Source organism: Zootoca vivipara, chromosome 1 (assembly GCF_965207765.1).
Source record: "Zootoca vivipara chromosome 1, rZooViv2.hap1.1, whole genome shotgun sequence".
Lineage (NCBI taxonomy): Eukaryota > Metazoa > Chordata > Lepidosauria > Squamata > Lacertidae > Zootoca > Zootoca vivipara.
In genome coordinates, this window is record NC_142582.1 from 42,761,711 (window position 1) to 42,776,234 (window position 14,524).

Here is a 14,524-nt window from a genome sequence, read left to right on the forward strand (position 1 = left end):
TTAGAGTATATCTATTTATTATGGTAACTTAAGAGACTGTTGTATCACAGCCTCAGTGCAGAAGGCAACATACAATAAAAGGCTAGCCAAGCTACTACTGATTCTCTCATTCTGACCCTTACAGGTCACACAATGCATTTGCCAGGAGAAAACAAAGTTATTTTCATTTCCTGCTGGAGCAATAGGTGCGGACATAGACCAAGAGGCTGTTTAAGCTTGCTACTATGAACAAAATTACTATCTGCTGCCCAGCATCAAACTGTGTTTATTTAACATTTTTATATGCCACCTTTCCATCAAGCCTTCTAAAGGCTTAAAAATGGCAACATAACCAATAAGAAGAGAACAGCCCATGGCATGTAAAAATAGAACACTCATCAATCAAAGCCAGGATTGATGGAGGAATGAGAAGAGTTGTACAATTACGGTACCTGACATACTAGAATTTATGAACTTCCCCTCTTAACCACATTAACTAATTCACTCACACAAATAAAGTTGTCTTTTACATGTCATAGTGGCTGGACACAGTGGAAAAGCACTGTTTGGCTAATAGCAAAGAAAGGTTACATATAACAGATTACAGTTATAAAGGACCATGTTACAAAAGGCTGAAATTGTCCTTCACTGTTAAAATAAACTGGCTCCAGCTTCATCTCAAAATGAAAGTGTAAAGCAGCCAAATTAAAGGTGGGGTGGAAACTTGGAAACAACAACAATTAGGTACTGCAAAGCACCTCATGCCACTTACATCTTCTGAATGAAATGGCCATTGAACACTTCAACAGAGAAAGGGACAGAACTACAGAATTTAAATGGCTATCAAGTGTTTGTGTTGATTCCTATAATAATCTGTAATGAGCATTTCAATAACAGCCAATTATGGAGAATCACTGTTATTAGGGTAGCTGGCTCAGAGCCTAGTATTGAATGAAGTAACAATCTCTGATGGATTTGGTTCTTCAACAAGTACTGTAAGCCAGTAAATAACTGCAGAATGAATATTTTTGCCATTATTGCCACTTTTCATCATTAAGCTACTGCATTTCCTTTCCTTGACACAGATGTTTGCCAAGCAACCAGTCTAACAAGAAATATCACCTGATGACCACAACGCCAAAGACTGCATCAGCTTAAATGTATAAAAGTCAAATCTAGGCACTTAAAAAACCCTCACATATTTTACAACAAAGATACAATTAAGAAATTCAAGTTGTTTTATAAACTAGCAGAGGTTAGCACATCCAGCACCTGTCTCCCTGTAATTCATTCACTGCCTCAGCTAAGAATGCCTATGGTATATAATGCAAATGAGGCTTTTCTAAAAACACACACAAACAAATTGTGACCTAGTTCTCATGTTGCTAACATATGGAAGAAAGCCAAGGAATGTAAAATTAGAGATTATAGGAGACATTAACCCTGGACACAGATTTCTTTACAGAGATGTGCCTGAATGAAAAGCATTGTTCTCTTGGCCACTTCCAAAACCATGCCAATTAAGGCCATACACATGCAAAAAGTAATGTATGCTAACAATAAGTCCAATCTGAATGAACGAGGTATGTGCAACAAAACAAAGGAGATTCAACTACTATCATTTTGTCAAAACAGAACTCCTCTTTTTTTGTTCCCTGAAGTGAAAACTCAGCTCTTTTCTGTTAAATATCTACTACTTCAATTAAACAGTTCTTTATACTTGGGACAGCCTTGGACACTTCCCTCTCAATCATCTCCAACTATTGCTTTTCAGGAGTATCTATTTTCTCATCACACCAACCCATATGAGTGATGCAGGCACATTTAAAAATGCTCTCTGCCTACCACTGCTCTAGGGAAATGTTAAAGGTAGGGCTAGACCCATCAACTGTCTTATATCAACACAGATATTACACTGAATACACAGACAATGGCACGAAGGGGGTGTAACTCAAGCAGGTGTTAAGAGTAGTGCTGAGCCTACAGGAATCCCCTAAATATGGTTAGGAGAACAGTACATCTGCATTTGTCTATTTTGTTCCAAAGCAGCCCAAATGGAAAATATTTCATTCAGCAGACAGCTGCTTTCACATTTATAGACCAGCAAAAATGGTTGCCAATTCCTAAACAATAGGTAAGTTTAGTTCCTTAGTTTTAAGCAGTTATTGTGGAATACCAAACAGTAATAAACAAGTCTATGTAAAGCAGGGTTGTCATATTTCAAACAATGAAAATCCAGACAGAAAAGTTGCGCTTTTTCTGGCATGATTGCAAAAAAATGACATTTTGCAGCTATTTTAAGGAAATATTGGCCAAATTGGCATTGCTGACATGGGCTGCCATATGTCCAGATTTTCCCAGAGTTGGGCGATTTCCAGCCAGACACTGCTGACGAATGTGGTATTCCAAGTATGTCTGGGAAATTCCGGACATATGGCAACCCTAAGTAAACAAACTTTTGAAAACACACAAAGGGTTATAGCACCCTCTGGTGGCTTAAATTTTATACAATGATACAAATTTCTTTTTTTTTTAAAGCCAAGACCTGTAGAATGCAAGTGTTCACCAGAAGAGCTTGAAATTTACAGAAGCATATGGTGACACCCAACTTTGTATTGTCTGCAAGTGGAACATAGTTCTGCTCACTGTGGAACTTGCCCTTCTTCTACTCCAGAGGGTTGGGGACATTTAATGGCAGATGGGGGGGAGGGGCTCAGGGGGAGGAAGAGGATTTCCACACCACTGGGTATCATCCAGAGTTCTCTTTTCGAAGTTTACTTTATTGTTGTGACAACCATTGCATTTTACCAGTGAGGCAATTATTAGAGAAGCAAGGATCCTGAATGTGCTTCAAGGTAGCAGATCATTAATGGAATGCATCATCTCCATGTATTGCACAAGCATATTAATACCTAAGGCATGCAATTCCTGCACCTGAGCAAGATTTTGAAACATATTCAGATCGTGATCTAAAGCACCAAATGCTGGGTGGAGAAACTGCCCTGTGGAAGAGGGCCTAGTGCCCTATCACACTCAGTCCTTACATTTGAACACAACTGAGAACAGCAACTAAGAACTTTAAAATACTGCAAATGCAATGTGATCAGGATTTGCTCACCTTCCTCTTTTCTCACAATCTTTATGGCTCTGTGGTTCGCAAAACCACTGGATTTAAAAAAAAGCCCTTTAAAGTGTTTTTAAAAATGGGATAGCAGACGACACACAGCTGTTTGAATTCAGAGTCAAAATTTACAATTTCTGTACTGATTCTCAAATAACTTTATAGCAAAATTTTAACATACAACAACATTCATTAGGCAAAATAACAACAAAGAATTACCTTCTCAATCTTTCCTGCTTCTAGAATTTGGCTTGCTTAATGAAACACAGCAGTTGTGCTATTTTTGTGCACTGACACCAATTCTCTGCAAGTAGCTTTCCCATGCTACTTTCCTGTAAGTCTCTGCTTCATCTGGGTGACTGGGCGCAGATAAGATACCACGGCCTACAATGATGATATCCGAACCTCTTTTACCAATCACTTCCTGAGGACTGAGGTACTTCTGCCCAAGCTTATCACCTGCAATGGATCGCAATCACAATATGCCATGTTATGCTTGCTCTCCAGGAGTTTCGTTCATAAAAGAGTTTCAAGAATGTCGGTGAACTCCAAAAAGTGTTCCCCACGCTAACACTGAGTAGAGATTTAGCCTTATACACTGGTACCTTGGTTTAAGACCAGTCCAGTTTAAGAATAATTTGGTTTACAAACTCGGCAAAACCGGAAATAGTGTATTGGTTTGAAAACTTTACCTTGGTCTAAGAAAGGAATCTGAACGGTGGAAGGCCTCATTAGGGAAAGTGCACTTCAGTTTAAGAACGGTTTTGGTTTAAGAATGGACTTCCGGAACAGGTTAAGTTTGTAAACCAAGGTACCACTCTATTATTAAAATGTTATTAAGTGTGCACAGGAAATAAGCATGCTCTACAAGGATCTATCCAAGATGAGATAATCAACAACATGAGGTACTGCACATCAGAGTAAATAATTACCAAATAGCACAAAATAACAGCTTTCTTAAAGGGTTATTAACACTAATTTAATATGAAACATAAAGCCTCACTGGCATATCCATGGCAAATATGCCTTGATATTTGCATATAATTTAAAGCATGGCAAGGTTGCATACAAAACAGCAGGGACTGGTTAGCATCCAAGGCTATGTATGCAGAGATCCACTCATACAGCAGGACTTCCCATTCCTTTCCCAACAGACCCTTAAGATCTTCCCTGGAGGGACCTCCAGCACCCTACCTACAGTGTAGCTGGGGGGGGGCTACAGGGGAGAGTTCCACTGTGCAAGTGGAAACCTGCTGTACTGTTATCAGAACCAAATGACTGACACATGGAAACATATGTGAGAGATGTTATTTGTCTGCTGTTACAAATTCTGAACTTGCATACAAGCACGTATAAGTAGGAAATTATTTCCAATAACCTTAATGCCCAATTAGTTTTCAGTGAATGAAATAAGAAAATACTGGACAAAACATTATGAACATTTAGGGAACATGTATATTGTATTTTATGATACTGCACTTATTTGGCTGCTTCTAGTGTGGAACAGTTAGTATGTTTTACTCCTGCATTACAACTCTGTATGTAGATCTGTTCATCATCTTCCCCACTCTCCTCACTGCAGTACATGAATAGGGCAATTCTGAGACTATTTTGATGTGATCTATCACCCAAGACTAGGGAATGCAGAACCAGACATACAAATCTAAAGGCAATCTCAATGTTAGGACAAGGAAGGGTATAATTTGAACAGGAACTACTGGGGACTTTGACTGCATTTTCACCCTCACCAGCATACAAACCAGAAATATTTATGAGTGTACCTCTGAATTATTTCAATTATTCTGGTATTTTCATAAATATTTTGTACCATCAAACAAAGTGCCACAGAATTGCTTACCTCCAGCCAGCATCTGAACACCAGGAGTCAGATGAAGAAATTCAGGTTTGTCAATAATTCTGGAGCCAGAAATAAATCCCAGAATAAAATCTGAGTGTTCTTCAGCCATTTTAACCTAAAGGAAAACAAATAAACAAGAGCAGTAAGAAAATGCTTTACACTCTTGCTCTAGAATGGAGGAACAAATACTAAACATGGTGCAATTATGCAAGCACAAAGACTTGCAGCCTTAACAAAATCAAGACAACATGCTAAATAATCAAGAGACTGTACTGATCAGAACATCATACCTCCGTTCACAATGGATACCATTATCTCATTAGCAAATAAGTATGCCAATCACAAATATAACCTCCTTGCTTCCTTTCCCTCAATTTTCCTCAATTCCAATTTTCCTCAATTCCTACCCTACCCACATTCCCCCAAGAACTTTGTTTTTCATTTTTCAGCAGTGTAAACTCCCATTATTTTGCCTCAAACATGAATTTCACTGCAGTATTATGCTGCTACGCCTCCATTCTGATCCATTCCATAGAAAGCAGCAGCAAATATTATTTTTGCTGGCTATGTCCAACTGGAGAAACTTAAAGTAGCACTTTAAAATCCAAGAAATGCTGCTTTTCTAAAGAGCTACCCCTTCCTCCCAGATGGTGGGGGGGGAGAGAGAGATCTAGACCATTTAAGACAAGCATCCCCAAACTGCGGCCCTCCAGATGTTTCGGCCTACAACTCCCATGATCCCTAGCTAACAGGACCAGTGGCCGGAGAAGATGGGAATTGTAGTCCAAAACATTTGAAGGGCCGAAGTTTGGGGATGCCTGATTTAAGACATTTTGTTGAGATGAAAGCTCCAACTTACCACAGCTTTTGTATAGTCACCAGTGGCCAGTGACCCTTCTGAGCTCATCTCACCGATCAAGAGACACCCTCTCTGTAAAGGATGCCCTACTTCTTTCAATCCCTTAATAACTCCAGGTCCAGGAACAGCATGAGCATTAACTATATCTGCCCAGGATGCTATTTTGAAAATACCACCTGAAACAGAAAATAGACAGGTATCAGTTAAGCGTCTTTTTGGCAATCAGATAACTACTTAAGAGATTGACCAGGGATACCCTTTCCACAACTTTTATTACCACTGTAGAAATATTGTCCAGTCATGTTTCCCACACCTATCAAGGTCATAACCACACAGTACTATCACGATGTGGAATATCAATATTATACAATACAATAAAATAAAATATACTTTATTCGACTGATGGTCAGAAAGAAAAAACATTTCTCAATACAAATATAAAAATATAAAACTGAAGGCATCAGAGGGATACATAAATGAAGTATGACCACACTACTGAACCTCCTACAGGTAACCCACATCAAGGCATTCGATTATACGTTTCCGACACTTGAGCGCCAGGAAGATGAATTTAGCCACCGAGAAGGGTATTTTCCCAGTGGGCTTGTTTAGCAAATATGCTGCCTGATGTTCTCTTAGTCGGGAACTAAACTGAGATAAATATGGGGTTATAAGATATTGCCTTAAATCATTATAAAAGGGACAACTCAGTAATATGTGTTCTGTGGATTCTACCTCACCCAAGGCACAATGGCACATTCTCTGACCGTATGGGATTCCTCCAAATCTTCCCCTCAAAACTGCCGAATCAAGAACATTCAGTCTGGCCGCAGTAAATAGTCTGCGGTATTCCACGTAGTGGATAGCCGCCAGGTAACGGGCTGGTGCAGCCCAATACACCTACTCCCCTAAAAACATCCAAGATTTCACGTGGGCTATGTCCACCTGCCTGGCGATATCCCCCAATCTCTGAGTGATCACTGCTTTAGCACGCCTATACGTCATGGACTCAATATAAAGGGAGGACAGACCACACTTCTGCACTTCCTCTACCACTTCCCCTTCCCATGGAGATTTAAAATTATCCCTCAGAATCGGGGGGGGGGGCAAACCCACTGGTCTGAAACATAGTTTGAGCCATAGCCATAATTTCGCTTTCAGGGCCACATACCTAAAGGCTTGGCAACTGGTCTCCAATCTCATGATTGCACCCACAATCATGAGGGGGATCCTGAGAATGGCCCTGAGGAATTGTGATTGGATAGATTCCAATCTTACAAAGTCCCTACGCGAACCCAAGGCAATGCCCACCAGAAGTAGTGGGAGAACTTTCATTTTAAAGAGTCGCAGGGCAAATTCCACTGTTTGTGCCTGTTTCTTGGAATACAGGGATCTAATCAACAGAGCTGCTTTAGAAGCATTTGTGGCTATGTATTCTCTGTGTGCCAAGAAGGACCTGTTTGATCGAACTATCTGACCCAGGTATTTGAAGCAACTAACCTGCTCTAAGGGAATACCATTAATTGACCAAAAATTAGGTTTTGGTCGGGCAGCAAAGACCATTATTTTGGTCTTGGCATGATTAAGATGGAGCTTGTGTTGGGTCTCGTATTCATGAAGAGCTCGAAGCATCCTCCTTAACCCAATGGGGGAGGTAGCTAAGAGGGCAGCATCATCCGAATACAGGAGGACATTCAAGGCTCTACCTGCTAATTTTGGCAGGTGGAAAGCAGCATTGGTCATATGAGCCACTAGTGAGTTAATATAGAAATTAAACAGGGCAGGGGCAAGCAAGCAGCCCTGTCTTACCCCTCTAGTGGTGGCATTCGGATTAGAGACTAGCCCTTTACCATCTAGCCTAATTCTCAGGAAGGTATTTGTATGCAAATTCATAATCAGTAAAAGAAGGCGGCGGTGGATAGATGTCGCTGCTAGTTTTGACCATAGCTGGTTCCTGGGGATTAGATCAAAGGCCAGCATATCAATATTCTATATTTGTTAGCACCCTGTATGCTAGCCTCAGGCTTGGTTTCCTCAGTATTATTTTTTCTCAATATAGCATACAATCTGAATAAAAGTCAGCTCAAAAGCAAGGCCCTTGAAGGCTTGAAAATAAAGAGCTAGTTTCAAGTCAGCGAAGGCCGCATCAACATTTCAAATTAAGAGTACTAGGAACATATGCAGCCTTATAGAGATATGCAACAGGTTATAGGTTGAAGAGAGGAGAGAGGGGTTGGTAGTTATGCCAAATTCACCTTCATACTGATGCTTCACAGTATTTCCGATGTCTGCAAACTTGCGATCTTCAAATATCAAGAATTCATGCTTATCTGCAAGTGCTCTCAACTCCTTGGCTATTTCTTGGGTGAAATCATCCAGAATATCAATGTGAGTTTTAAAGATACAGATGGAAGGGCCCAGAGTCGCAGCGAGCTGGAGCAATTCTTTGGAGTTAGTCACATCAGCAGAAAGACACAAATTAGACTGCTTTTTCTCCATCAGCCTGAGAAGTTGTGCAGCGAGGGGATGAGTGTCTGGCAGTTCAGCCCGAGCAGTAAAGCTCATTTCTTTGCACAATCTTTTCACAGGAGCAGTACCATTTTGCTCAGAAAGTTTAATAATATTCTCCTGGATGAATTTTTCTACTCTCGCCACCATCTCAGGAGAAACTTTTTCCTGCTGCTCAAGGATCTTGAGAATTTTAGACAAGGTGCATACTGAATGTAGGCGTATGCCATGCTTCTCCAACAGGGCTCCCCCTCCTTGCTCTCTGTCCAATAGCACTATAGCATCTGTAACCTTCAACCCCTCTTTGCGAAGGGTCTCTGCTGTCTCCAGAACACTTGAACCAGTGGTAACTACATCTTCAATGATCAGACAAGTTTCTCCTGAGTTTATTGTCCCCTCCACAAGACGTTTGGTACCTTTTGAAGCAAAAAAGGGCATTTTTCATTAACTTACCAATTACAAAAAAAAAAATCAACTTTGCCAGCTCAACTGAAAATATTATTGCTACTACAGTGATACCTCGAGGTAACGCCTCAGGTAACAAACGGTTCATGTTACAAACTCCGCTAACCTGGAGTTGAGAACTCTGCCCCAGGATGAGAACGGAAATCGTGTGCCGGCAGTGCAGCGGCAGCAAGAGGCCCCATTAGCGAAAGCACGCCTCTAGTTAAGAACAGTTTCAGGACCTCTGGAACGAATTAAGTTCATAACTAGTTCTATTAAAAATAACACGTGCACTACACCAGTTAATAAAAACTTGTGCTTAAAACTTCTGGTGACTGGGAGTGGCCGCCGAGACCATGTAACACTGGTCTTTAAAGACCAACATTGGCTCCCAGTATGTTTCTGAGCACAATTCAAAGTGTTGGTGCTGACCTTTAAAGCCTGAAATGGCCTCGGTCCAGTATACCTGAAGGAGCGTCTCCACCCCCATCGTTCTGCCCCGACACTGAGGTCCAGTGCCGAGGGCCTTCTGGCAGTTCCCCTCGCTGCGAGAAGCCAAGTTACAGGGAACCAGGCAGAGGGCCTTCTCGGTAATCGCACCCGCCCTGTGGAATGCCCTCTCACCAGATGTCAAAGAGAAAAACAACTACCAGACTTTTAAAAGACATCTGAAGGCAGCCCTGTTTAGGGAAGCTTTTAATGTTTAATAGATTATTGTATCTTAATGTTCTGTTGAAAGCCGCTCAGAGTAGCTGGGGAAACCCAGCCAGATGGGCAGGGTATAAATAATAAATTATTATTATTATTATTATTATGCACTAAGGCTCCTAAATCACAGGCGTGTTATGTATATCAAATTATTACCTTTCTAGATCTGCTAAAACGACAAACTGTATATACACTACCGAGGAAGTTGGAAACATTTTTGCTGTCTTAAATATTCATTGCTTATAATGCCAATATATATGATCTAGGTAAATTTGATTCTTTTTACCATAATCTTTAGCTTCTTTTCGCCGTATAAGCATTGGGATCTGGTTCGTTGAGCAGATGATTGTAGCCAGGGGCAAAGCCGTGTATGGGACCCCGCACACAGTGTCATACTTGATTGCAGCATCCTTTGCTGTTTGAAAAATGAAACTTGCTACCTGAAAGAAATTGTTTTAAATATAAAATAGGTTCTACCATTATAACCAAACACTAATACATTGTCAATAAAATAAGGGGAGTCCACAAAGAATCACCAGAAAGTGAAACCATAAGCACCAAAGATCATATGGATCTTGTTTCTTCACATGATGCTTACTTCATCAACTAATTATGCTTGTGTTCTTTGCATTTAGGTTGAAGAGCAACAAGCAGTGATACGTAGCTTATTTCTTTTCTTGGAAGAATCATGTAGTCGTGTGATCTCTGTGCACTAGTGGGAATCCTCGTGTTGGGTTCTGCTAGCACAACTATTTGGTTGAATATGGCATAAATGATAAGGTGTGCTACCGAGTTCTGAGAAGGGTATCCTTTGCAACAATGCTGACAAGACAGATCAATGTTCTTATCTCTTTGTGCCCTTCTTCCATCCACATCCCTCTACCTCACCTTCCACTACAGACCAAGCATGATTATGCATGAGGGAAAAACCACCCCAACATGGTTCCAGGAGTACTACTAGCTGGCAGGATTGTATCATCTTTGACAGCCGCCCTCTTCCCCAGCAACTAGATGACCCTCCTGACTCTTTTAACACTCTTGCCATGTTTGTTTGCTTGTTTAAAACAGGCTTTCCAAATCTGCAGGCATGGCTGGCCTCCACCTCCCCTCAGTCCCAGTCAACATTGTTAGGCCCGGAGATGATAACAGCTGTTGTCCATTAGTACCGAGAGCACTATATTAGAAAAGGCATTAAAGCATTTTTGTCCTGCTGAAAAGGCTCACAGAGAAGCTGACATAAATTCGATAGTAGCAAACTGCCCCCCGCTTACGCCCTTGGGGGAAAACAAGGAGAGGCAAACCCGTCAGGACCAGTTCTTACAGCTGCACAGCGGTGCTTAGAATGACCCCCAGCTGCAATAGAAACTTGAGGCGCTGGTCTCTCGGCTTCCCTCCTCCAACTGCCTCGGTCCCGCCTTACTCCCTCACGCGCGCCCCGTTCCCGCCCGCACGTGGGGCTCACCTTGTTGAGCAGGGCCGGGTGCGACACGATGACGCGCAGGTCGACATAGACCGGTGAGACGAGGCCGCTCTTGAGCACGAACTCGCCGAAGCGCAGCGCCTGCACGCCGTACAGCTCCGAGGCTAACGCTTCCATCCCTCGAGGCTCTCTCGCGCACATACGGAAAACAGCGTCCGCGCGCTCCCCTGAGGCAGACGCCGAGTAATGACGCAAGGCAAGGCGGGGCGGGGCAACCCTCCTCCGTCGCTAGGAAACGGGAAGATTCCTTACGGGGCGCCACGTGCACATGCGCGCTAGAGGTGACTACTCTCGTTACCCCATCAGACCCACTATTAGTGGCGTGTGGACATCACCTAGCAGACACTGTTGTGGAGGCACGAAGCGGCGACTCCACACCCCCGGTCTCCAGAATAGAGCTACCCAGGAGAGGAGAGATGGGCGTAGACAGGATTTATGTTGGGGGGGGGGCAGGACTTTTGTTGGGGGGGGTAGGACCGACGTGATTGGTCAGTTTGTGATTTCTACACAAGGACGAGATGGTTGGACAGTGTTCTCGAAGCTACCAACATGAGTTTAACCAACCTGCGGGAGGCAATGCAAGACAGGAGTGTATGGCGTACTATGGTCCATGGGGTCACGAAGAGTCGGACACGACTAAACGACTAAACAACAACATTATTTTACTTGATCTAGGGAGGCAGCTGCCCCCCTTAGCTACACTACGCCCATGCCTTGGAGCGTTTGAGGGGGAAAGCAGTCAGTAATTTTATTTATTTTCAGCCGCACCCCCCTGGGAGCCAATAACCGCCTTCAGGGTCGTATAGCACGTTCGGGTTTACTCGCTTCGTAAGAACTTGGGCAGTGCTCACATTTAGGACGTCCTCCGTTGTGGACGTTTAATCTTTAGGCTGGCTCTGCTAAAAGTTCGGGGTCACACTACAGTACCACCTTTGAGTAGCCTGATCAATATAGACCAGTGGAAATTAACAGTTTTGGTGTGCGTCATGTAGCAAAATTTGTATTTTTTTAAAAGGTAGTGTTAGCAATGTCAATATCGAATTTGCCCGAACACAGTAGAGCTCATCATTTCTCATTATTTCAAGGTTCATATTACAGTATTAAAGCACATATATCAGAAATCATAAATCCTATTTTTTAGGGAAGAAAAGTAGTATAAGTAGCTTTCATTAAGCATCCCCCCCTTTCATTAGCTTTCATTTGCTTTCATTAAGCATCCCCCCCCTTACTTTTCAGTTGTATCTAATGGCTTTACATGGCAGGCAGCTCTCACAATTTCTTCTCCTGTGTTCTCTTCCCATACTACAGTGTCATATAAGTAAAAATAAAAGCTTGTCTTTATAATATCTGTCTTAATTGCTTTTATCAGCAGAATTGCTTTTATATTAAAAAATAAAAATCCCATACTTGAATCTTTTGTATATTGTATTTATAAGGAAGGCAATAGCCTAAAATGTAGATTTTATCATCTGTAGATAACATATATATTTATATATACTGCAGAAGAGTAAGAACATGTGACAGCAGGAAATCACTTTACAACATTACACATGAAGAATCAGAAGTATAAATAAAATATTTACAAAATGTTTTAGAAAACACAAATGCATACAAAACAAAATCAGTAATAAAATAATGAGATAACACTTAAGGCAGACCAGCAAAAGACTGAAAATGATTAAGGCTGTGGAATTCGTTTGCACCTTGAAATTTTTTAAGCTCTTAATACAATCCCTACCACCACCACAGAAATGATTGTTGCAAATATTTTTAAAGTGTATTTTTAGTAGTCTGCTGTGCCCTTTACATGTCTGACCTTATTTTCAGTAGTATACTGTTGAAGTGACATGCTAGCAAAAGCAGACTCAGTGGTTTGACAGAAAGATGCAAAAGCACCAGCACTGAAAGAGAGAGCATAAGGATAGCCTAAGATATGGCTTAAGTAGAACAGATGTTTGTTACTACTAGCTTCAGAGTATAAACTGAGAAATTACAGAATCTTGACATGTTAACAGGCACTAGTATAACGATTCTAGAAGCAGCTTGATATTGGACAGTAATTGTATAACCAGCTTGGGGATCTGGCATTCTCTTAGGAAAGCACCATTTTCTGTTGTGTCAGTCCATAAACAATCAGCTTTGGGGAGAAATCAGAGCCCTGTGGAGGATTTTCTTCTACAAATGGATAGGAAAGAATATGTCCATGCAATGGCACACAGATATTCATCTGAGAACTAAGTTGTGTATAGCAATCCTAATTACAATCCAATGGTCCCAAACCATGCCACTTTGTTGCATACAACTACCGGCTGGAGATGACATACCCAACAAAATCATCAGAGAATTAAGAGCACACATGAACACGAGAGATATGCAGCCAGTCTTAAGTTGCTTTGTTACAAAAGATTAAAAGCAAGATTCCAGGAATTGTCACACATAATGCCTAAATGACTTTTGAATCTCTTGGATGTTGTTGATGTTGCTGCAGAAGATAAGACATTCATGGTATTCTGGGTTAATGTAGATTTTACATTCACATTACAAAGCCCTTTGAAGCAAAAACTGCTTTATGCCTGAGAAAACCACTCTCAAGACTTCATGATAAAACAGCAGCCAGTCCTTGTCTTAAATCCTGTCTATTTGCTTGCCACAGATTCAGGTATTTCCCCTCCATAGGTGATTATTCCATAGTGATTTAAATGTACCATAGAGGTTTGTTCTTCAAGGATGCTTAAGTAATCTCTTTTGCATTTCCCCAGAATCACAAATAAAAGAACCAAAAGTAGGTACACATTTTGACAGTCACTCTTCCACGTATATGTAGAAGAACAGAACAAGAAAGTAGGTAGGCATTTTTTTATGCTAGCAGCTACCACAGCTGGAAAGAGCAAGGAGATGTGGCAAAGATCCACATCTATTTCTTTTATCAAATCTAAAAGCTGTGATGCTTTACTGAGGTTGGCCTTGGTTCCAGTGAAGTGATCCATGACATATAGTCTGTTCTCACTATGTTACGTATGTTTATTCAGAAGCAGCGCTGGCTCAATTGTTACCATGTAACGTGAAGAAGCCACCTTGCACAGATGCTGAAAGCCTGGAAGCAGATAGAGCTGTTTGTGTCACATGGCCTGTAATGCATCTCTGAACTAGCTCACGGCACTCAGGTGCAGTGGAGGATGCTGGCCCATCAATAGAGCTAAAGTCTCCTTGGCTTTTGTACATAGAATAGGGAAAGACACCATCTTGTCCCTTTGCCTCTGACATCAACATGTTTTGGGCTGCCCATGCTCAGAAGGAAGTACCTACTGTGTTCAGCAGAACTAGCTTTCCATTAAGTATGCATAGGATTGTAGCTAGCCTAGGTCACACTGAAGCCACTGGGACTACTTAGTTGTGACTAGTATCTTCCATTGATTACAGTGGGATTCCGCCATGGGTAACTTGGGCTGGATATTGGCTGTTGTTTATACCTGAGCCGATATGCTCCACCTCTGGATAATTGTCAGTGCTTTGAGGAAATTGTACCAACCAAAAGGAACCTCAAGAGTTGATCCTATCCCCATATTC

General features: G+C 41.6%; 1 protein-coding gene across 1 annotated transcript; it reads right to left on the reverse strand.

The window, feature by feature from the left end:
- Positions 1 to 11,138, reverse strand: UMPS (uridine monophosphate synthetase). Its single transcript, XM_035129351.3, has 6 exons — positions 10,940 to 11,138; positions 9,764 to 9,917; positions 8,073 to 8,741; positions 5,818 to 5,993; positions 4,959 to 5,073; positions 1 to 3,559 (listed from the first exon to the last, which is right to left on the reverse strand). The coding sequence occupies exons 1-6, from the start codon at positions 11,096 to 11,098 to the stop codon at positions 3,378 to 3,380; spliced, it is 1,455 nt and encodes a 484-aa protein (XP_034985242.2). The 5' UTR covers positions 11,099 to 11,138; the 3' UTR covers positions 1 to 3,377.
- Positions 11,139 to 14,524: the final 3,386 nt, after the last annotated feature.